Source organism: Melanotaenia boesemani, chromosome 5 (genome assembly GCF_017639745.1).
Source record: "Melanotaenia boesemani isolate fMelBoe1 chromosome 5, fMelBoe1.pri, whole genome shotgun sequence".
Classification (NCBI taxonomy): Eukaryota; Metazoa; Chordata; class Actinopteri; order Atheriniformes; family Melanotaeniidae; genus Melanotaenia; species Melanotaenia boesemani.
In genome coordinates this window covers 3,990,022-4,013,925 of record NC_055686.1, presented here as the reverse complement: position 1 = coordinate 4,013,925, position 23,904 = coordinate 3,990,022, and the positions used below count along the sequence as shown (strand labels likewise).

Here is a 23,904-nt window from a genome sequence, read left to right as displayed (position 1 = left end):
GTGGTTCCTCCTGAAGTTGCTGAACATCCTGCCTCATGTGAGAACTTACAAGTTAGGCAACCATCACAAATATTTGATGAATATGATTTATATTTGATGAGTGTCAATCATTAACTTCTTCTCATATTTGTGTGTTGAAACTACAGAAGCTTATAGCCACCAGCTTTGTGCACAATACTTCATGTTTTGCAATGAATTTACGGATTTATTTTAAATTCAGGAATTCAAAGCTTTTCCCGGAAAGTTTGGCTTAGCAGATGAATCAGTAGACTACAGTTCCCTTCATTCTTAGCTGCTATGAATACAGAAGATTACACATTTGAATAATCAAAAATATCATCTACAATCTTTGCACTGGCACTGGTTTTAATAAAGAAACAAGATTTTCTTTCTAATTTGTGTAATTCTGTTGTTGATGTCCACTTTAAAATTTTTTATTTGCCTCTACATATCTCCATGGTCTTGATCTATCCTACCTTTCTAAGCTTTTGCAGCCTTTTTCACCGACTCACATCTCTCAAGTCAGCTGCTGCTTTTAACACAGTGGAAATCTAATTAGTTATTTTTAGCTGTTTTAAATCATTTTATTTTGTTTTATTTTATTTTGCTATGTAGGCCCTTTTTATTTTTATGTCATGTGTCAGATCTTATGACTGTTATTTGTGGCTTTTATTCTAATTTTCTGTAAAGCACTTTGGACCAGTGTGGTTGTTTTAAAGCGCTTATCTGAATAAAGCTGGATTGGATTTAATCTGATTTCTTCAGCAAATTCTAAGTTTTAATGATGTTAAACACACTGAGATTTTGACATATTTATTCTGGGTATATATAAAGTAAGTTATGGGTCTTGCTAAAGGACCCAGACTGGATTATATACCACATGCCAGATTTGAACCCACTTACTGACACTAGGTGCCAAGCTGAGGCTTTAGTTTATCTTAGTGAATTTCAAATACTCTTTATTGATTCAAACTTGAACTTGTTTGTGCTTCTATCCTTCAGTTTATTGACCTCAGGGTGGAATAGGACAGCTAACGCTGTTGCTAACTGTAGCTTCTGTTGATGGCTCATGGATATTCCTGGAAACCATGATAGGGATCCTAAAAACTTATTTTTCCAACAGCATTTATCTTAAATGTCAGTGTACCATTAAAAATGAGTTAGAAACACCAAGTTTTAAAGATGCACGATGTAATTTTCCAACCTTAAAGCGCTGCATTTGGGACTGGTTTTGATGGCACATTGAAATCTGTTACGTTAATTTCTGCAGCCATTGCTGTCCAGCAGCTTCTTGAGGTTGAAAAACCACACTGAAAATTTAGATTTTTATCTCAGTAAGGCCCACAAAGCCTTAAAATGGCTTCAGAGGAAAACCTTCTGGAGGTAAAGAAGATTTATTATACCGAGTTAAGCCTCATTTATGCTCCCTTTAGGATGCATCCACTTCAAATCTCGTCAAACTTCACTGCCTACACATGCGCATTTACATCAGCATGGTTGTTAGGTAAAACATCCACTAGAGGGCATTGGAGAGCTCAGAGCTCATGGTCACGATGGAGGAGATCACGATGATGTTTATTCTCAGAAACAGAGCCAGCAGTAGATGGTTGTGCCTCTGTGGCCATTAAATACATCACATCTTCTTTTTCTTTGTTCCTTTAGCCAGCTGCATGTGAGTTATATTGCTGTCCTCATGGTTTCCAGTGGTACTGCTCTTTTTTTACATTGCACCATCCATTTGCAAACTCTCTTAAAACAGACACAAATACACATAAAGGATGCAGGAGATGAAGCTAAGGCTCCATCCTAATGCATATTTAACATAGAACAGAAATGAGACTTTAGTCGTCACCATGGAAACCAGTAAAATAGCATCTGCTATGATGATGTTTTAAAGAAAATGTATTTTAGTCCTACCTGAACCATGATTGGTGTTTTAATGTAGAATTGTTCATACATGTTGTATTTTCCACCTGCTGCCTTTAGGCTGTTCGAGGACACTGATATGGTTCTATTTTTTGGGTATGAATAAACAACTTGTTTGTGCTTTGACTGGAGGACCTATTGTTCTGTTATGTTTACAATTGAGAGATGTTTGTAAAATTAGGTAAAATCTGTCAAGTACAGTACAATGTTTCATGTTGGGAAGTCTTGTTCATGTATCAGGAATAAAACATGGTGGAAAAATAGAAAATAAAAAATTCAGACTTGAATCAGTAACCTAATATTCACAATGGGGCAAATGTCAGGTTCAGACCTCAACCTGTAGCATCGACCACAAAATAAAAAACCCAAAAACGTACCACCTACATATTTGTAGTGCTTACTGGAATCTGTGTTTTCCCCTGTAAACAATCCGTCCCCCAGCAGTCCACAGCCAGCCGGATCAATCAGGGTTAAAGGCTGCGCCCTCCACTAAGACCAGACTGCTGATTGGTGACAGCAGAGGTGGTCAGAGGAGCTATCAGATCATCAGCTGGGTTTTCACAGGAAAAGAACTGCTTCTCAACCTGCATCCATCTTATTTTATTCCCTTTAATCTAAAGACAATATTTCTATGAGAACAAGTTGAAATTTAGAGCAGTCGTTCAGGTTTGTCAGGATGAGATCAGCGTCTCTCTTCTTGGTGTTTCTTCTCATCCTTCTCTGTGATTCGGTGAGTCAGGTTGTTTTATTGTTAAATACACTCATGTTTTATCTTAAAGAGTTTAAATTAGCGCTGGACTGCATAATAAACATGTCAAATCTGTATTAAATACATTATATAGAGAGCATAAAAAATCAGGGTTATGTAAATATATTGAATAATGAAGCATATTAAAAATAACTTTTGATTCAGGACTTTAGGGAAACCTTGCTCGGAAAAGTCCAAGTTAAGAGCCAACATGTGTGTGTGAGCCCCTCACAGATTACCTTTGGGTTACATATATGCAGGAGGGATAAGCCTCTTAACTGGGGTCCACTTGGCTCTTTACTCAGATCTGCTCGGTCTAAGAGTCCAAGTTGTGTCACTAAGAGGAAATGTGTACAAAAAACTTAAGGTGGCTTTATTTTTTAGGACACCAGTAAATAAAAACCTTGACTGATTGCACAAGAACCATAGATTATTTTAGGTGACTTGCATGATTTACCGGTATAGACCAACATAATGTTTACTTTTGTTCAGCAGACAGAAGTAGGTCATGTTCTGATCTACTTTAGTCTGAGTAAACAAACAGTACTGATTACTTTGGCTTAGCTTGCAGTCATCATTACTGCATCTGCTGCTGCTGTGCTGCTCTGTTGTCTGAAAACTTCCAAGTTCCCAAATTAATTAATAAAACTTCCTGCATCAAGCTCTAACTCGAAGCAGCACCAACCCACTGTCAGAGGCTCTAGTGTTAATTTTCCCTGAGTCAAACTCATCACCATCACCCCAAATTTTAAGAAATAAAAGTTCTTAACCCTTCAGTGTTGTATGTGTCACATTTGACAGTTTCTGAGACTTCTTGCATCACTTTATGGTAAAAACTTCGCTCAAAACCCTGTTGACCACAATCTGATGCTTGTCTACCACCCCCTGGTGGATACCTTTTTTGCACTACAAAAATTTGGAAATCACGTAGTACTAAACTGAAAATATGCAAAGATAATTTTATTTATTTATTTATTTATTTTTAACATGCTGTTAAAGTGCTTAATAAAGACTTCAGATTAAAACAATTAGAATTTTCTCCCCTTTTTTGCTTGGGTCGAGCTTTAAAGAGTTAATATAGTAATAAATAATACAACAACTTTGTACAAGTAAGTAGTAAATTTGTATTTGGTGGATTATTTTTCCCCTTTAATAGTACCACATGGCATTATACATTGTTAGAAAGCCTGGTTAGTCACCTTTACAACAAGGTATAACTTGTAAAGATCATGTTAATTTAGCATAAGCTAAACGTGCCCCCCCTTCCTGGAGGATGGAGTTAAGTCCCAGATTCTGGAGTTAAAGGATCGTCAGTGGCTCCAGAATCTTATACTGATATGTTCGTCTGTCGGTTAGGTGCCCTTCAGGTCTCAGCCAAACATCTGTTATCTGGCACCATCTGAACCTGAAAACCAGGAGTAAATACCAACAAGTGAATACTGCATGAGATTTTGGTACATTTACTGAGAGACACAACCCTCACATTTAGCTGTGCTGCTCATCCTGAACAGGTTCTAGTTGGTTGTAAATATCCTTGCTTTATGTGAAGTGCAATTAGAAAACTTACAGGTTTTTAAATGAACGCCACTTAAAGCCTGTAATTTAAACTAAACTAAGCAAACTGAAAATGAGGTAAAGTTAAAGAGACTGTAGAACTGATAGTATCAGTACTATAGTCAATCACTCTGTGCAGCTTAGGATGAGGGACTGAATCCAAGTCAAGGTTCAGTGCGAAGCCTTTGTTGGTCTATTAGTTTTTATATGAGCACTGTTTGACTTAGCTTTATGTAATTTCTCTGCAAACTGCTCCGAGATGACAACTTTGCGAACTGGCACAATACAAATAAAGCTGAAATGAATTAAAGATGTCCACTTAAGTCATACCATTTAAACTCCATAAGGAATCAAAGCATGCGGTTTATTAAATCAAACTAATGTGTGATTAATATAACAAATGCATTAATATTTCAAGCATTATTGTCTTAACTCTTGATTTTTCTTTCACAATAACATTTATATTTAAGAGAAACAGAAGAGTAAAGTTGTGCATAATGCTTCAACATTTAAATTCTGTGCATATGGATCTATTCAGTTGTGTTGGTATCTGACTGGATTGTTTAACTGGTCTTTCAGGATGGTCCTCCAGAGCAGGTGGAGATAACAAAGGCATCGTCGTCTGACCAGAAAGCCCCTACAGGACCTGTGACTGATGACTTTCTGGGTCCAGCAGAGTGTCTGAACAAAACGTGTGTGCATTTTTATTCTTATTATTTGCTTTGAAAATGCTTTTAATGTCATTATCTCAAGATTACAGGTTAAATTTAAAGCTATGATTAAAAAGTATTTCTTTACCTTCTGCTTTACAGTGCAAAGCTTTAATTTACTGTTATATATTCTGACCAACTGTGACAATGTTCAGTTAAATGAGGTGCTGATCACTCACTTTCAGGCTAACGTTAGCCGTGTTTTCATGTTTACATGCACAAATTTTCACCAGTCAGGTTAACATTCCGATCAGGATTTACATAGTCGCTGAAACGGTTATTGTGATCATGACGTTTACAGAATAAATCACTTTTACATGCACAGGATTATCTGACTTTTCGGAAACAGTAGAAGAAACTGATTCCTGATGCAAACACCCCTGCATTCCCTGTTAACACGGGGAATTTTCATTCCCACCAGGATCTTAACCAAGCACATGCATCCATGTAAACATGGAAATTTATCATGTTGCTATCTGGAGAAAACAAGGCAGGCTATCTTGTAATAACCAGTGACAGAAGGTTCCTTGTGTGTGTATGTTAGGTGGAGGTCCAGATGTAGTGCAGGTTTGCTCTGGACACAGGCTGTAGGATTGTGTCTAGACAATGGAAACCTAACAATGGTGTCCCATATAATAAATGGTGGGAGGAGAAGACTGAAACAAACCAACTACAAAAAGCTCATTTTTAGAGTACACAATAAACAAAGGTGTTTGGGGAAATGTTGTAATAGTATATATATATATATATATATATATATATATTTGTTAAAGTTTGGGTACATCTATTGAAATAAAAAAAAATAAATTAATTGCTGTACAAATAAATAAACAAATAAATTGGCTGTTTTTGGCCTCTGTACTTTTTGTTCTTGTCAACTTGCTTTTAACCTCTTAATGTCTGCAGGTTATTCCAAAAAGTGGGTTTACTGGTTTAGCTGGCTATGTTAACCTAGACTAAATGGTAATCTTGGGTTTTCCGTTCCAAGATGGCTGCTTTAGTTGAGTTGATATGGAAACATGCTGTGAACGTAGCCTTGAGTAGGTTTTGTTCAGGCCCAACATATCTCCAGCATGAAGGTCATTGAATGATCAAATTCATCAAAAGCACTTTGACTTGAACTAACTAACTTGATAACTCCATTTTTTATATTTTTATTTAAATTTCTGTCTGCTAATTGTTTAGGTCTGCCTTTACAATCTGACACTGTAGCTGTTTTTTTTAGAGTTGCTTTGCAGTCATCTGGACCCGGTTCTGATGATGTAACCCCCCTCATCACTGAGTGGTCCCAGGGATGAGAAGTTTTTCCAGTCGCCCTGAACCTGTCTTCCATAACGTTTTCTTACTGGTTGTGAAATAGGTCTACCTCTTGGTGCTGAGCCTGCAGTAATAAGGAGGAATTTATTTTTGAGATGCAGATGAGAAATTTTGTTTAAAGAATGTTTTTCTAGTTTGCTTTCACCTGGATCCAGGTATGCTCATAATATAATATAATATAATATAATATAATATAATATAGTATAATATAATATAATATAATATAATATAATATAGTATAATAAAATAAAATAAAATAAAATAAAATAAAATAAAATAAAATATAATAAAATAAAATAAAATAAAATAAAATAAAATAAAATAAAATAAAATTTAATTTAATTTAATTTAATTTAATTTAATATAATATAATATAATATAATATAATAATGCAAATGTTGACTTTGCTGGAAATCCTCCGCTGACGGAGGACGCAGCTGTTTTCATTTTTTGGGTCATTTTCATGGTGATTTCAGGGCTCATTGGTTGAAGCCTTTCACAGGCTTAACCAGCACTGGGTTTACTGTTTTAGAACCAACAACACAGGTTAAGATGTTCTGGAGCACAGGATTAGTTAAACCTCCGTTCTGGAAAACCCCTGGTGTAGTTGTTCTGTTTTAATTTATTTATTTGCTTTTATTTCCTTTTGTATTATTTAAATTTTTGCATGTATTTCTATATTATTTATTATTAATCTTTATTATTAATTTCTTTCATATTAAATTGTACTTTGTTTTGTTCCAGTCTTTTTTGTTCATTTTTTTTGTCCTGATTTTTTTCCTGCATGTATTTTGTTTTTTAAAATTATAAGTAAATTCAGCCTTCATGTATGTAGATGTAGAGGGGAGATTTGGACGTAGATGTAATGAGGTTGAAAACCACGGACTCAGCCATGACAACCTGTTTGAAATCTGGGATTTGTGTTGTTTGTTTTGTTTGCTGTCCTTGTTTACTGTAACGATCCTGCATATGACTGAACGTGAAACTGTTGGTCTGCGTTCATCAGCCTGAGTCGGGTATCATGTGACCTGGTGTTCTGCCCTCCATGGATGCGTTGCAGTATCGGACGATGCACCTGTAAACCGGGATACCTGTGTCCCTATCAGGGTTTGAAACAAGTTTGTGGGGTAAACCACAGGACCTACAGATCCTTCTGCCAGGTAAGTAATTACACTGCTGTGTTTTCCTCATTCAGTGTCACGTTTCCCTGCTTTTCTTTTATTTAGTTTCCTATTTGTGCACATCTGACCTGTTTCTCCAGACAATGGCGGTGTCATGTCGGACGGAGGGACCTATCTTTTCTCACTTTGGGGAACTCTGCAACGGTTTGTTCACACATCAACATTCAGTCTGATATTTCTGGTATGTCTATTAATGGATAATCCTTTCTATATTTTTCCCTGGTCACAGAAACTTTTCCAAAGTTCAGGAGCTTATTAGACGAAGACACAGGACTCGTCAGGATCTTCCTTCCAAACAGTGCTGGAAAGGTGGAGGCCTTATTGGTGTGTCATGAGCTGTGGGACATGGCAGCAGCTAATGTCGCCTGCAAAGGAAAGAACCACCCACTGTAAGAAAATGATTTCATGAAATGAACCTTTATCATTTACTGGCACACATCAGCTGTTTCTGAAAACTAAAGTCTACAATGTGCACAGGGGTGCAGCATCTGCAGATGGTGTGGCCTACGAATCCCTGAAACCTGGAGACAAACAGCTCCTTAAAAAGTGCGCTAGGATCCATTGCCAGGGCTACGAGACGTCTTTGGCTGAGTGCGAAATAAAAGACACGATGAACATCAACCACAACAAGGTTGCTGCTGTAAAATGTTACAAGGAGGCACCACAAGGTCAGTTCATACCGATTCTACCAGACTTTCTCCAGGTTATTTCCCTTTAGATTGACTGGCATTAAATATTTATACAACTTATATAAGGCTGCTGAACAACAGGTTGACCAAAGTGCTGTACAACTAGGAGGGATAAAATACAAATAAATGGAGGATTAACAACTATAAAAGAAATAAAAGACAGTAAAAAGACAAACATGAAACTAAAACACAGCAGAAATGCTAAAAATTAGTCTTTAAATGAGATTTAAAAGGTCTTAATATGGACGGGGAGGCAGCAGAAAAAGCTCAGCCCCTTTTAGTTTCAGCCTGGACCCCCAGGACAATGAGGAGCAACTGGTCAGCAGCTCTCAACGATCTAGAGAGAAAGTGCGGAGTTAAAAGATTAGAGTTATAAGAGGGGGTCAGCCCATTTTAAGGACTTAAAGACAAATAAAAAAATCTTGAAAGGTGCAGAAGGGACCGACCCACACCAGGACACAGGCTGGTACAGTAGAATGACTTTCTAGAGATCAGAGAATAAAAGAAACTATTCTGACCACAGCAGCCACACGTCAAATATAAAAAGTGTCAAAAATGATGGTTGTTTAAACATTCCCAGGAGGGTTCATTCCCAGGAAGGTTCATTCCCAGCGTACGCTTGGTTTCATGCTTCAGCAATGTGGCAAATGAACCTTCAGCTACAGTCCCATCTACAACGTGGCCGTAATGTCCCCTAGTTGGGATTTCAAACAATACGACATGCCAGTTATACCTGATCAGAAGGTCCTCTGCACAAAGTCTGCCCCGGACGGCCTCCACCAGTAGAGCTAGGAACACATCTTTAGCCTCATTGGGTGTCATCGGCCTTCTGAAGCAGGCCCATCACAAGCTGATCAGACCTGGGCGTCTGGGGCCCAACTGGTGGTCTTTCCTCATTATACAATACAGCAAAATCCCAGCATATACCCCCAACTTTAGGTCCAGTAAGTCATGTCCATGTAATCAAGATTTCTCATATGTCATTTTTATGTGACAATACAAACATTATTATTAGTAGTAGTAGTAGTAGACAAAGTAGTAGTAGTAAGGCAAGTTTAGAGTGTTTCAACTGAGTATTATTATTATTTTTATCATTATTATTATTATTGTTGTTGTTGTTTTTGTTGTTGTTTTTGTTGTTGATATTATCTTAAAATTATTTACTGAATTTACTTATCTATCTTTTTCCATTTCCTTTCCTTTTTTCTTCTTATTTATGTATATTTCTCATTGTTTATTGACATTACTATTATTATTATTATTATTATTATTATTGTTATTATTATTATTATTATTATTATTATTATTATTAATATTATTATTATTATTATTAATATTATTATTATGTGTGTGTTATTCTATTTTTTTTCTCATTTTGTATTTCATACTAATATATTAGCATCCAGACTAAGTTACGTTCGCATTAACACAACATACACACAACATGCATCAGTGTTATTTATATTCACCCTTATCATCTTTTTTTTTTTTTTTTTTGCTTTACATGAAATTTTAAGAACAGATATACAAACATCTTCATCAGTCTAAAGGTTGACCTTTCAGATCAGCATCTGTCCTACAGAGCGTTAATTCTGTGTTTTTAGATGATCAAACATGCCTCAGAATGGGATTTAAATCCTAGTTTCAGTCCTCTCTGAAGGATTTTCATGTCTGGATAAAGTTCCTGTGTTGGAATCAAAACACGATGATCATACATGTAAATCTGTGCTTGTAACATTTCTGTGTTATTGATACTGTGCTTTTATTATGTCATCCACATCTCATGGACCTCTTTGAAATATAATTCTTCTAAAATTGTAGAGTATGGCTTCGTATGTACAAACAGCAAGCGCATATCTCTGAATCAGACGTGCGACGGAGTCGACGACTGCGGTGACCGGAGTGATGAGATGTGCTGCAAACGTAAACAGAACACACACATGCAATACACACAACACATAAAAGTGCATGTGCATCATTTTATGGTGCATTGTTATCTTTGTCAGGGTGCAGGAATGGTGCGTTTCGCTGCAAGACGGGAGTGTGTGTTCACGAAGAATCCCTCCGTGATGGTCTAATCGACTGTCTGGATGGAGAAGATGAATCAGAGAAAACCCTAACGCAACGTAAGACCTCTTCAGGTGAGTTTTCCTACTTTTACCAGCAGAGATTTGACCTTTTACATGGATTTTTGTTGTGCATTAGAATTAGCATGGATCTTTCTGCCAGTGCAGCAACAGTTCAACTTCCAAACTCCAACTTACCTCATATTTCTCTATTTGTTTGGAACCAGCAAACATGAGCTAAACTCAGAAACCAGAGGCCAAATGCATCACGGAAAGCTGCACATGCATAGCTATAACCTGATTTATGAAGCTGTTTCTTTTTTATAAACCTTAATCATCCTGAAACTATATCCACAAACTGGATTTCAGCCAACATGAAACATTTATCAGCTCACTATTATTATTATTACTACTATCATTGCCAATGCATTTCCATCAACATATGTCTGATGGCGCTCTGAGGTCTGAGGTCCAGTCCCAGCTCGTGGTGCTTAAGATGAGACTTAAAACTAGAGGGAACGGGGCCTTCTCTGTAGTCGGCCCCAGACTCTGGAACTGCCCCTCCAGGTCAGATCTGCCCCTCCATGTCCGATCTGCCCTTCCATGTCCGATCTGCCCCTCCATGTCCGATCTGTCCTTCCATGTCCGATCTGCCCCTCCATGTCCGATCTGTCCTCCCATGTCCGATCTGTCCCTCCATGTCCGATCTGCCCCTCCAGGTCAGATCTGCCCCTCCATGTCAGATCTGCCCCTCCATGTCCGATCTGCCCCTTCATGTCCGATCTGCCCCTCCATGTCCGATCTGCCCCTCCAGGTCAGATCTGCCCCTTCATGTCCGATCTGCCCCTCCATGTCCGATCTGCCCCTCCATGTCCGATCTGCCCCTCCAGGTCAGATCTGCCCCTTCATGTCCGATCTGCCCCTCCATGTCCGATCTGCCCCTCCATGTCCGATCTGCCCCTCCATGTCCGATCTGCCCCTCCAGGTCAGATCTGCCCCTCCATGTCAGATCTGCCCCTCCATGTCCGATCTGCCCCTTCATGTCCTATCTGCCCCTCCAGGTCAGATCTGCCCCTTCATGTCGGATCTGGCTTTTAACAGCGTGTGAGTTGTATGGTCCTCTGTGTCGTTTTATTTATTTAAATTTTTTCACTTAATTTATTTTAACTTTTAACTTTTTATTGTTTTTCATTTTTAATCTTTTTACTTATTTTATTTTTTAATATTCTATTGATTTTAAATCAATATTGTTGATTATTGTTGATGTGCAGCACTTTGGAGACTTGTCTTTGATTTTAAAATGTGCTTTATAAATAAAGTGGATTGGAACATATCTTAATTATTCCTAATTATTAACAATATCTAAATCATTAGAATTATTTATTTATTCTTTTTATTAATTTATAAAATATTTATTTATTAAACTTGACCTCATCCCGTGATGCTGTGGTCAGCTTTCCGTATGTTAGCATGTTGTACCACCTCCTCACCCTCTGTTCGTCTTTGTTGACATGTAAATGGACCGTATCACAATATAAAAAGGAAAATAAAGGGGTATAGCAAATGTTTTCATTAAAAGTACCTTTAGCTTATATGAACAAAATGGTAAAACTTATGTTTTAAAAAATCTTCTTTCTAAACTTCAGGGTTTATTGGGTAAAATGTAACAAGTCAGTGATGAAGATTAGTGGTGATGTAGTGAAGTGATGTGTGATTAGTAACAAGGCGATGACACGGTCAGTCTGTACAGCCTTTATTTAGAAAACTTACAACCGGAAACTGAGCAAAACTAATTATATTTTATTTATTTTATTCTAAATAAGTCATTTTTATATATTATTATATTTTTACTAATATTAACAGACATTATATATAACATAATATATTTGTGTATGTATGTATATATATATATATATATATATATAGAGAGAGAGAGAGAGAGAGAGAGAGAGAGAGAGAGAGATAGCGAGAGAGAGATACTGTATATTAGAGTCCCTCTCTGATCTCTTTAACCTCTCTGATCTCTTTAACCTCTCTGATCTCTTTAACCTCTCTGATCTGTGTTGTTTCCTCTCCTGCAGAAGAGAAAACCATCACAGCTGAACCTGGACATGACGTCTCTCTGCCATGTAGAGCTGGACATGATGGAGACATCGTAGCTGTGAGGTGGACCAGACCTGATCTGGAGCCGGTAGATGTTCTTTTATACAGAGGTGGGCGCCTTCATTCAGAAAACCAGCATCCATCTTTCCAGAACCGGGTGGATCTTCAGGACAGACAGATGAAGGATGGAGACGTGTCTCTGATTCTGAAGAAGGTGACGACTAAAGATACAGGAACATATGAATGTAGAGTCTCACTGAGAAAGACAGGCAATGACCAAACCATCAAGCCCATCATCATCCATCTCAAAGTTTCTCCAGCAGGTGAGTTTTATGGGATCAATATTAAGTTTTTGCAGTTGTAAATGAATGTTTGCACATAATTTCATCTGTACATCAGCTGGTCCCCCGGTGAAAACAATCTGCCTGAAACATACAAGTTTGCAAATGTGCAGAAATGGTAAAACTTATGTTTTAAGAAATCTTCTTTCTAAACTTCAGGGTTTATTGGGTAAAATGTAACAAGTCAGTGATGAAGATTAGTAGTGATGTAGTGAAGTGATGTGTGATTAGTAACAAGGCGATGACACGGTCAGTCTGTACAGCCTTTATTTAGAAAACTTACAACCGGAAACTGAGCAAAACTAATTATATTTTAATTATTTTATTCTAAATAAGTCATTTTTATATATTATTACATTTTTACTAATATTAACAGACATTATATATAACATAATATATTTGTGTATGTATGTATATATATATATATATATAGAGGGAGAGAGAGAGAGAGATACTGTATACTAGAGTCCCTCTCTGATCTCTTTAACCTCTCTGATCTGTGTTGTTTCCTCTCCTGTAGAACAGACAATCATCAGAGCTCAACCTGGACATGATGTCTCTCTGCCATGTAGAGTTGTATATGATGGAGACATCATGACTGTGAGGTGGCTCAGAGATGATCTGGGGTCAGACTATGTTCTTTCATACAAAGTTGGGAGCCTTGATCCAGTCCAACAGCATCCATCTTTCCAGAACCGGGTGCATCTTAAGGACAGACAGATGAAGGATGGAGACATGTCTCTGATTCTGAAGAATGTGACGACTGATGATAAGGGAACATATAAATGTAGAATCTCACCAAAAAAGACAGGCAATGACAATACCATCAAGCCCATCATCATCACCATCCGTCTCGAAGTTTCTCCAGCAGGTGAGTTTTATGGGATCAATATTAAGTTTTTGCAGTTGTAAATGAATGTTTGCACATAATTTCAGTGTTTGCATCTGTAAATCAGCTGGTCACCAGGTGAAAACAATCTGCCTGAAACATACAAGTTTGCAAATGTGCAGAAAAGGTTTGCATGGTTGTAAAAAGGTTTGTATTTGTGGAACAAAAACAAAGTTCTTTTGTGAAAACGCTGTTTCTGACCTCACAGATTATCTCCACTTCTTTACACTTCTATCTGATATGATGGTAACAAGTCAAACTAACCAATAAGAGAGCAGATGGCTTCCTGTCCTTCCGTACTGCTGCAGACTGTTAAAGGGGGTTATTTTTATAGGGTGACAAGCTTGATTTACAGGTGCAAACTCTGAAGTTATGTACAAACATTTATTTACCATTGTAAAATCTCAGCCTTAAAATTGAGCCCATAGAGTTTGTCTGTGTCTGGTTTAGAGATGAAGCAGCTTCCTGGTTGTTGATGTGACAGTGAAACATCTCACATCAGATGTGTGTGTTTTCTAAAGATGAAAAGAATCCTGGTATTTACATGTAGTGGGTTTAAATCTCTAGTCCAGGTCAGACCAGTGTGGTCTCTCTCCATGTTTAAGAACCCAAATGAAACCAGAACTTCTTCCTCACAGGAAGGGAAGTCAGCAGAAGCTACATTTGGACTAATCCCTCTTACCGAATCCTGTTTTTATCTTCCTACCTCCCAGTCAGGATGTGAGCTGGTTTAACTGGTCAGCCTCGTTGCTGATACTGGTCACACAGAACTGTCACTAAAGCTTCAGCCCCTCAAACAATGGACCTGTTAGTGGTCGCAGTAGGACCGTCCCAAACGAACGGGCCGATAACCACTGAGTCGAGTGATAACATCCATACTGGTTGTTCCATTTCAGCATTCATCATATCAGGCTTCAGTCGCTCTAAAATAACGTGAGCAGACATGGAAGATGTTTGACGTGCAGCACATGTTCCTTTTCTAAAAATACCATTTTGAGTTAAGGAGAAGTTGCAGCTAGGTAAAGGTGATTTAATTACAGATGCATGCATCTTATAAATCCTTACATAGTTTCGAAACAGTTTACCATGGTAACCACTAAGGTTCATCAGAAACCCTGAAACCCGTACACATCACTTTATTTCTAAAACTATTCTTGGTATACATCCAGCTCCATAAAGATATTCTTTGAGGTACTCAGAGCTGTTGTGTTGTTTCCAAATTATTATAGCCCTAAAGCTAAAGGAAAAAAGACATTTAAATCTTATGCACCTCTGCTTGAAATCAGTTGAAATGACTTGAAGTTGGGAGCTAAGTTCTGGAAGATCATCAATTCCCCTGGTTTCCATGCACTCTGAATCTAAACAATGGTATATTTCTCTTTTCTACCATAGTGGATGTGGATGCGACAACCAAACAGTCAGGTAACCGATGCGTTTGTGCAAGCTTGTTAAATATTTGACTGAAAGCTTGTGTGCAGCGGTGGAAAAAAATGCTTTTTGTTTTCTTTATTTCAGATTACATCTCTCGTAAAAACGGTATGTAGCCTCAACACTGACACTCCCATCAGGAGGTAGGTCACTTAAAGCTTCCCAAGTCTTAGCAAGCAGAGTTTTAGTTCTCACACCAAATTTCTGTTTTTCTCTGCATATTAGGGAAGCTGTTACCCTGCACGCACACACACACACACAGGTTTGCTCCAACTGGTGCAATGTCCTAATGTGGCACCACCCACCCTCCTAGTGAAAGTGTGTTTCTTGAAGCAGGTGTTATGGAAAAATAGTCTGTGACGGTATTTTGTAGTTTCCGTGATGAAGCAGGTGATGAAGTAGCTCCATTGTGTGGTGACGCCATTTTGCTGTTGATTGTCCTTGACAACATTCTGTAGTTTTGTGAAGACATCGTATGGTTGACAACTTTCCCTCTTCACGGTGCTGTACTGTGGTTTCCTTCTTTTAGTGTCCGCGGTGTCTTCATAGTCGTTTCTGTGATATGGTGACTTCATCGTATGAAGATCTTCTCCTCTGGATCATAGTAAATTACTTTAAGCTAGTGGTGTGGCAGAAATACTTTCAGGTAAAAGAAGAGCTCCGGACATCAGCTTTATGTAAAAATGGTGGTTTATTACAAAAAGGTGACATCTAAAACAGATCTCTGCAGAAGATCTGGAGGTCCGGGATCAGAAAAACAAGACCTGACCTGCTATATGTGGGCTGTGGTCTTTTATATTCCTTGAACAACGACATTCTTTAGGTCAGAAGTTCAAGTTCAAGTTTATTTATATAGCACGTTTTCTGCAACAGCAGTTGCCCAAAGTGCTGAACAATAGAACAAAAAACACTCCACAGTTAAAAATAAAACACTACACAATAAAACAATAAAAACCAATGAAAATAAAAACAGAAATAAAAATAGATAAAAAAAAGATAAAATCTATAAAATAATAAAAACAACAAAACTAGAATTAAAAACTAGAATAAAACTAAATAATAAAACACGCGAATGTCAAGCTTAGTTTTGTTCAAATGCCAGCAAAAAGAAGTAGGTTTTGAGTAAAAACCAGCGACAGACTGAGCCGCTCTAATGTGAAGGGGAAGCTGTTCCACAGCTTAGGAGCAGCAACAGAGAAGCTCTGTCGCCCCTGGATTTAAGTCTGGCATTTGGGACCTTCAGTAGGAGCTGTGAGGAGGACCTCAACGTCCTTGCTGGAGCATGCTGGTGTAGCAACTCTGACAAGTACGAGGGAGCCAAACCATTTAAAGCTTTAAAAACAATTAATAAAATCTTGTACTGGGTCCTAAAACTAACAGGAAGCCAATGCAAAGAGGCGAGCACAGGGGTGATGTGATCACGTCATCTTGTCCCTGTAAGCAACCGAGCAGCAGCATTTTGGGCAGCTGCAGTCGATGTAGAGATGTGTGGTCAATGCCGTAATATAGGGAGTTGCAGTAATCTATGCGGGACATAATGAGCAGGTGAATAACCTTTTCTAAGTCATACTTGGGCAGGTAGAGCTTTAACTTGCTGAGCATCCTCAGATGGAAAAACACACTTTTTACTACAGAACTGACCTGCCGGTGGAAGTTAAAGGAGTTATCAATAATAACACCCAGATTTTTGGCATGGGTTCGACAAAACGAGGTCAGCGGACCGAGAGCACTAACTGCACCATTTAGAAGCTCTGAATTTCCAAAAACAACAATATCAGTTTTGTCCTTATTTAAGTGGAGGAAATTTAAATCCATCCAGGCTTTTAGATCATCCAAACAGCTGAGAAGGTTGGTCAGAGAATCCCCCTGTGGTTTTACGGGGATGTAGATCTGAAATAGGCCAATTACATTTTTTACATATAGGATGTTCCTGTGTGCTAGATAGATAGATAGATAGATAGATAGATAGATAGATAGATAGATAGATAGATAGATAGATAGATAGATAGATAGATAGATAGATAGATAGACAGACAGACAGACAGACAGACAGACAGACAGACAGACAGACAGACAGACAGACAGACAGACAGATAGATAGATAGATAGAATCTTAAACAGTCTGTTTATATGTTTATCCAGAAACAAGGGCCACCAGAACGTATCTGGAGTCCCAGTTGTTCTGTGGGATTCCTAATAAAGACATAGTGGACAAAGAGGAGCACCAACGAAGCACAAGAGTCAAAAGGGTGGTGGGAGGAGTAGAAGCAAAACCTGTAAGTTGGAAAATTTCTGTTTTGCATGGCTGTTACTGATACTGATTTATTATGTGTGCCCTCACTAGGCTGTACATCTACTTAAACGGTTTTAAATGATCACGTTATCATCCCCTCTGCTTTCTATTACTTTATATTTTCAAGGGTAACATGAAAGCAGTGCTTATCTACTGTTAATGTTATGTCATTATGTCATTCGACATAGTTTTAAACACCCAAGATAGTAGTTTTGTGGAAATAGTTTCTGTTTCTGCCACCCATTCAATACGACCACTGAACCAGCTCCTGCTGTGTGCAGACTCAGATCCAGTGGCAGATTGCACTGCAGGAGAACCAAAGGATCGACTGTGGAGGAGCTTATATCGGAGGCTGTTGGGTCCTCACTGCTGCTCACTGTGTCAGGTAAGACCAATAACCTGGCTCAAGAGACACGACGAGTGAGCCCAAGGCTGAGGGTCAGTGATGGGCTGGGATATTGCAATGACATTCAATATTGAGTATTTTTGCCATGCTGGGCTTTCGTCGTTTGCAAAAAGTAAAAAAAAAAAAAAACATGTTGGCATGTATGCTTGCGTTCCAGCAAGTATATCCCAGCCCTTAGTGGGTTGCACCGTAATCTTTGTTGCTATGGTTAACTCAGCTAAGTGGAAAGGTGGAGTAAGTGCAGTTAGTTGCAGAGCCAAAGATTTAATATATCTCAGAAATGAAATGTTTCTGAACAGTTACACTCTAAAATACAATTAACCACTTCTACACTATCGCACAACACAGTGAGAAGGTGCTGTATCATCTGGTTTCGTGTCAAACGAGGGGCAGTGGCTTTAAGTAATCATTGTGTCTTTAATCAATCATTTTAGCAACCAAAGTTTATAGCCCAAAAAGTGTTTAGAAAATAAAGAGGCAACTAAATAAATAAAGAGTCTTGTCTGAAATTTGAAACCTGTTTTGACCAAGATGTACTGGACGTTTCCACAGTGGTATGAGAGCCAGAAAATTCAGTCTTTTGGGATTCTGCTGTTGGGGTCAATCTCACCAATCTGACCAAAAAAGTGGAGCTTGACACACTGCAATCCTTTGATTGGTCAAAAGAATCGTCACTTTCCGTGCGACTGGGCCTTAAGAACAAAGCAGTTCTCTGTTATAATTCAAGGCAGGTGTTACTCTGCTATGATGTCATGCCTCTTTCCTTTGAATTACGAATATCATCTCTCCACCAGGCCGAATCCAAAAGCTTTCCAAGTCAAGTTTTCTCTCTGGAAGAAGTATGGACCCCAAAACACAACTGACATTGTTCCTGTCAAAGAAATTATCATCCATCCAAGGTATAAGTCCACCTGTATGACTGTCACATGTGCACGTACACATGAACTTTAATGGCTGGGTGATTTTCTGTGAATGTCCTGCAGGTACGTCGCTGCCACATATGAAAATGACATTGCTCTTGTGAGACTGATGGAGTTGCCACATGAAGAAAGATGCATGTATGACAACCCGGCTATCAGATCTGTTTGCGTCCCCTGGTCCACTCACCTGTTCCAACCCAACCACACTTGCAGTATCTCAGGGTGGGGACGAACTAAAGGTACAGACGACACCAAACACACAAAAACAGATAATTCCGGCCTCAACAAGAGCTAAAATCTGGAGTAATGACCTTCTCAGGTGGAATGAAGACAAAAAGTTTGATTTAATGTTAAAACTGCTGAAGAATAACTCATTAATTTATCATGCTGCTCTGTTTTATTCACTGAAGCACACCTACTGTTTTTAATCAAAGTCGATTTCAAACTCAAAACCTGCATCCAAAAACTCCACATGTTGCATCAGCAGTTTTTTGATTGGTACGACTCTCAGGCAGCAAGATGAGTTAGATGGAAAATTAATAAATCAAAGGTTGTAATAAAGACAACTTTGTGCACAGAGGGAAAAGCAGCACAGGTGCTGCTCTGGGCCAACGTGTCCCTGATCGCCGGCTGCGAGTCAGCCTACAAGCATCGCTTCAAGCCAGGCATGATGTGTGCAGGTGGGTGTTCGTCACTCAAACAAGCTGCTTGATAGTCCCAGCCTTGGCTAAAACGTGTGCTTGCGTACAGGTGATCTGGACGGCAGCGTGGACTCATGTCAGGGTGACAGCGGAGGTCCTCTGGTGTGTCAGGATGAACTGGGAGTGTCTTACCTGTGGGGCATTGTCAGCTGGGGTGAGAGGTGTGGACAGCCAGGATTTCCAGGAGTTTATACTCAGGTACGACCCTTTGTACACACAATGATCTAAAAAGGTGACCCAAAAACAAAGGAGAATGGTGGAAATCTAGCAGTTTAAAAAATCTGCTGTATATTTAATCATGTAGCTGTACCTGCTTTGTTCCTGTTGCTGAGTGGCACAGAGTTTTTTTAGAGGCTTCATTAGCAACAAGGGGGTGAAACATATGCACACACCACTTTTTGTCTATTAATTAGTTTGAGATATTTTTTAATGAGACTTTATTCAGATTTAACTTTAACAACGGGGACTGTTTTTGCACATTTTTAAAAGCATAAAAATCCATTGACATCACAGGTGTTAATGTATGATGTAACATGTCCAACACAGACATCCGGTAACTGAATCATAGAAACACAAACTCAGACATGATATTTAATTCAATGATGAACTCATCAGTTAAACGTTACGTTGTGCACTAAGACAGAATTTTAAACACGACTACATTAAAAACCCGAAGCCGATGTTTTTTCTTAACATTATGCCCACTTCTCTCTGTGGCAGGTCGCTCATTACTACGAGTGGATCCGGCTTCACACAGGTTGGCCTGCGGTCACCAAGTACAACAACTAAGTACACACACGCCTCAATTTCAGCTCAGACTGTGATGTGTGTCTTCCCGGAGGGCTTTACTATTAATATACTACCAAAATGTAGACCAAATGCTTGAAATGGTATTAAATTACCACTTTGTCTGCAGTGAAATACCAATAAAAGATTGTTCCTGTTTGAATGTTTCATATGATAAAGACATTTAAAGAGTGATAATCAACTAAAGTGAAGTATTTTAGGGGTGTTATTTTATTAATTTATGTCCTTTTTTAACCAGAAAGATCTTGTTGTGTGAAAAATCTCTTCTTCCAAGGACTCTGTTCTACATAACAGCCTCACTATTTCAGTTAAACAGATCAGATCCTCCTCCACATTAACCTTTCAGCCCGAGTGGAAAAGAAAAAAAAAAAAAAAGAAAGACAAACAGGATGTTGTAATCTCAGGTTTGTGTCTGGTTGAACCTGATCCACAAGCAGCTGCAGCTGATCCAGAGATCATCTTCCACCTGAACACAAACTCACACATGTTCATGTAAATCAGCTGACATTTTTAATTAAAGCACGTGTTTGCAGGAGTTTACTTAGTCAGCTTTGATAGGACGACAATACAGTTGTTGAAGATTTCATCTTAGCCTTTCCATTACAGCGTGCATCATCTGGAAAGTCAGGAAGTTATGTTGTGTACTTTAGAATTAGTCATTTACATTGAAATTAGCTGTAACTGCTTGATCACCTCTCATTTACTTTGTGATTTAGGAATCAGCAGCAACATCTGGTCAGCTGACTGGAAGAAATGAAAAGGGGTGTCAGGGGTTAGTCAAATATGCAGATACAAGACCATTCAGAGACTTAAAAACAAATTTAAAAGCTTTAAAATAAATAGGAAGGCAGTTAACTGAGGCTAACAACGGATTGATGTGCTCTTGCTTCCTTGTACCTGTTAAAAATCGCTCTGCTGCATTTAGCACTAACTGGAGGTGTAACAGAGGGACCCGGCTAATTCCTGTTAAAAGAGAATTGTAATCATCCAACAGGGAAGTTATAAAAGTGTGGATTACCAATTTCAAGTCAAGCCTAGAAAGAAAGGGTTTAACCTTAGAGAGACGTTCAAGATGAAATAAGGATGATTTCACCACCCTGTTAATGGGCTATCTAACCGGTTTGATAGCCATTTACTTTGGGGCATCAAATTTCTGTAGTGATGGTTTCTTGTGGAAGTAGTGGAGGAAGTCACGGTGGTTTTACTGGCACAAATAAACATCATAGCCCAATGCCTGCATTTAAACCTCTGCAATGATATTCTCTGACTCCATTATGAACAAAGTAGTGGCATCTATCACCCTTAATAACACCGTCTCACTCCACCAACGCCTGGTTCAGCTTTAACAGCCTTCCAAGACCAAAGCCTTCGAAGCATGCAGCCTCTGAGCTGCTCGCCCCTGGTCGCTCTAGCTAACTAATGTTAGTTATGGTTAGCGCTAACTAATGTCAGTTAATGTTAGTTTAAACTAGTGTTATGTTAGCTCCAACTAATGTTAGTTAATGTTAGCTCTACCTAATGTTAGTTAATGTTAACTCCAACTAATGTTAGTTAATGTTAGTTTTTAACTAATGTTAGTTAATATTAGCTCCAACTAATGTTCGTTAATGTTAGCTCTACCTAATGTTAGTTAATGTTAATTCCAACTAATGTTATTTAATGTTAGCTCTACCTTATGTTAGTTAATGTTAATTCTAACTAATGTTATTTAATGTTAGCTCTACCTAATGTTAGTTAATGTTAATTCCAACTAATGTTATTTAATGTTAGCTCTACCTAATGTTAGTTAATGTTAATTCCAACTAATGTTATTTAATGTTAGCTCTACCTTATGTTAGTTAATGTTAATTCTAACTAATGTTCGTTAATGTTAGCTCTACCTAATGTTAGTTAATGTTAATTCCAACTAATGTTATTTAATGTTAGCTCTACCTAATGTTAGTTAATGTTAATTCTAACTAATGTTATTTAATGTTAGCTCTACCTAATGTTAGTTAATGTTAACTCCAACTAATGTTAGTTAATGTTAGTTTAAACTAGTGTTATGTTAGCTCTACCTAATGTTAGTTAATGTTAATTCTAACTAATGTTATTTAATGTTAGCTCTACCTAATGTTAGTTAATGTTAACTCCAACTAATGTTAGTTAATGTTAGTTTTTAACTAATGTTAGTTAATATTAGCTCCAACTAATGTTAGTTAATGTTAGTTTAAACTAGTGTTATGTTAGCTCCAACTAATGTTATTTAATGTTAGTTTTTAACTAATGTTAGTTAATGTTAGTTTTTAACTAATGTTAGTTAATATTAGCTCCAACTAATGTTAGTTAATGTTAGTTTAAACTAGTGTTATGTTAGCTCCAACTAATGTTATTTAATGTTAGTTTTTAACTAATGTTAGTTAATGTTAGTTTTTAACTAATGTTAGTTAATATTAGCTCCAACTAATGTTAGTTAATGTTAGTTTAAACTAGTGTTATGTTAGCTCCAACTAATGTTAGTTAATGTTAGTTTTTAACTAATGTTAGTTAATATTAGCTCCAACTAATGTTAGTTAATGTTAGTTTAAACTAGTGTTATGTTAGCTCCAACTAATGTTATTTAATGTTAGCTCTACCTAATGTTAGTTAATGTTAATTCTAACTAATGTTATTTAATGTTAGCTCTACCTAATGTTAGTTAATGTTAACTCCAACTAATGTTAGTTAATGTTAGTTTTTAACTAATGTTAGTTATTATTAGCTCCAACTAATGTTAGTTAATGTTAGTTTAAACTAGTGTTATGTTAGCTCCAACTAATGTTATTTAATGTTAGCTCTACCTAATGTTAGTTAATGTTAATTCTAACTAATGTTATTTAATGTTAGCTCTACCTAATGTTAGTTAATGTTAATTCTAACTAATGTTATTTAATGTTAGCTCTACCTTATGTTAGTTAATGTTAATTCTAACTAATGTTATTTAATGTTAGCTCTACCTAATGTTAGTTAATGTTAATTCTAACTAATGTTATTTAATGTTAGCTCTACCTTATGTTAGTTAATGTTAACTCCAACTAATGTTAGTTAATGTTAGTTTAAACTAGTGTTATGTTAGTGTGGCGTCAGGGGGTCGTGCAAGGGTTGGACAACGCCACCCCGGGGCTTCGGGTGGCAATTCTTACCAGCAGGTACCCAGGTTCAAAATGCACGAGGCAGACACAGCACTTCCAATAAACCAATGAATTTATTAAACAAAGCAATATCGAGCTCCCGGATCAGTTAGGACTGATGCTGAAAAAGCTTATTCTTGTCCTCTGTCCACACATCTGTTCTACATATAAATCTATTCTGTGTGAAAGAATTTAAGCCCTAGTATCATTTATTTTATTGCAAGACCCTTCAATTTCTTTTCTTTCTCAAGTCTAATCTCTCATTCTCACTTCTAACCTAAATAAATTGAAATGAACTTTGAACTAGTTCAAAACTGAAATGGTAAACTCTAAATGTGAACTATATTCATTTTAACCTGTGAGAACTGAACTTTGATCTAGTTCATGAGAAGCATGCTAACACTGGTAAATGCTCCACTTATGTGGAACCTTTTTAAATATTTTCCATGTTCTACAAGGTGCTTCACAGAGTTTTCATTCATGTTTACACACTGGAATTTTTCCCTTTTTGATGTGTTCTTTTAAGCGTGGACAGCACTTTATCTGCAATCAGATATCAGTAATCATATCTGGGTCAGTGTCGGGTTGCCAAAGACCACTGTGGCTGCAGACCTGCTGGTAATGAATAATTCTGGTTAGAGGGCGGCGACTGGACCAGACAGTAATGGTTACACAC

General features: G+C 37.6%; 1 protein-coding gene and 1 long non-coding RNA gene across 8 annotated transcripts; one reads left to right on the top strand and one right to left on the bottom strand.

Annotated features, from left to right (window-relative positions):
* Positions 1-2,592: 2,592 nt before the first annotated feature.
* cfi (complement factor I) lies at positions 2,593-20,216 on the top strand. 7 transcript variants are annotated; one of them, XM_041986162.1, is made up of 19 exons: positions 2,593-2,656; positions 4,808-4,920; positions 7,262-7,415; positions 7,517-7,580; positions 7,666-7,825; positions 7,914-8,104; positions 9,947-10,048; positions 10,132-10,266; positions 12,276-12,617; positions 13,156-13,506; positions 14,914-14,946; positions 15,040-15,060; positions 17,095-17,228; positions 17,527-17,630; positions 18,446-18,550; positions 18,635-18,810; positions 19,150-19,251; positions 19,322-19,470; positions 19,993-20,216. In XM_041986162.1, the coding sequence occupies exons 1-19, from the start codon at positions 2,603-2,605 to the stop codon at positions 20,059-20,061; spliced, it is 2,559 nt and encodes an 852-aa protein (XP_041842096.1). In that variant the 5' UTR covers positions 2,593-2,602; the 3' UTR covers positions 20,062-20,216. The 7 variants fall into 7 exon arrangements, with proteins under 7 accessions (XP_041842096.1, XP_041842095.1, XP_041842097.1 ...); XM_041986161.1 differs by having other exon boundaries at positions 12,273-12,617; XM_041986163.1 differs by having other exon boundaries at positions 12,258-12,357; positions 13,241-13,506.
* On the bottom strand, positions 12,134-20,556 carry LOC121640561. Its single transcript, XR_006010490.1, has 3 exons — positions 20,546-20,556; positions 12,241-12,373; positions 12,134-12,204 (listed from the first exon to the last, which is right to left on the bottom strand). It is a non-coding gene; the product is annotated as an uncharacterized LOC121640561 (long non-coding RNA).
* Positions 20,557-23,904: the final 3,348 nt, after the last annotated feature.

What these genes read in the sequence shown, in the direction of transcription:
- cfi (XM_041986159.1), top strand. Translation starts at nt 2,603, where the DNA reads ATGAGATCAGCGTCTCTCTTCTTGGTGTTTCTTCTCATCCTTCTCTGT. An exon ending in AAAGGAAAGAACCACCCACT is followed by an intron (nt 7,826 to 7,913) that starts GTAAGAAAATGA and finishes CAATGTGCACAG; the next exon opens with GGGTGCAGCATCTGCAGATG. An exon ending in TTACATCTCTCGTAAAAACG is followed by an intron (nt 15,061 to 17,094) that starts GTATGTAGCCTC and finishes ATGTTTATCCAG; the next exon opens with AAACAAGGGCCACCAGAACG.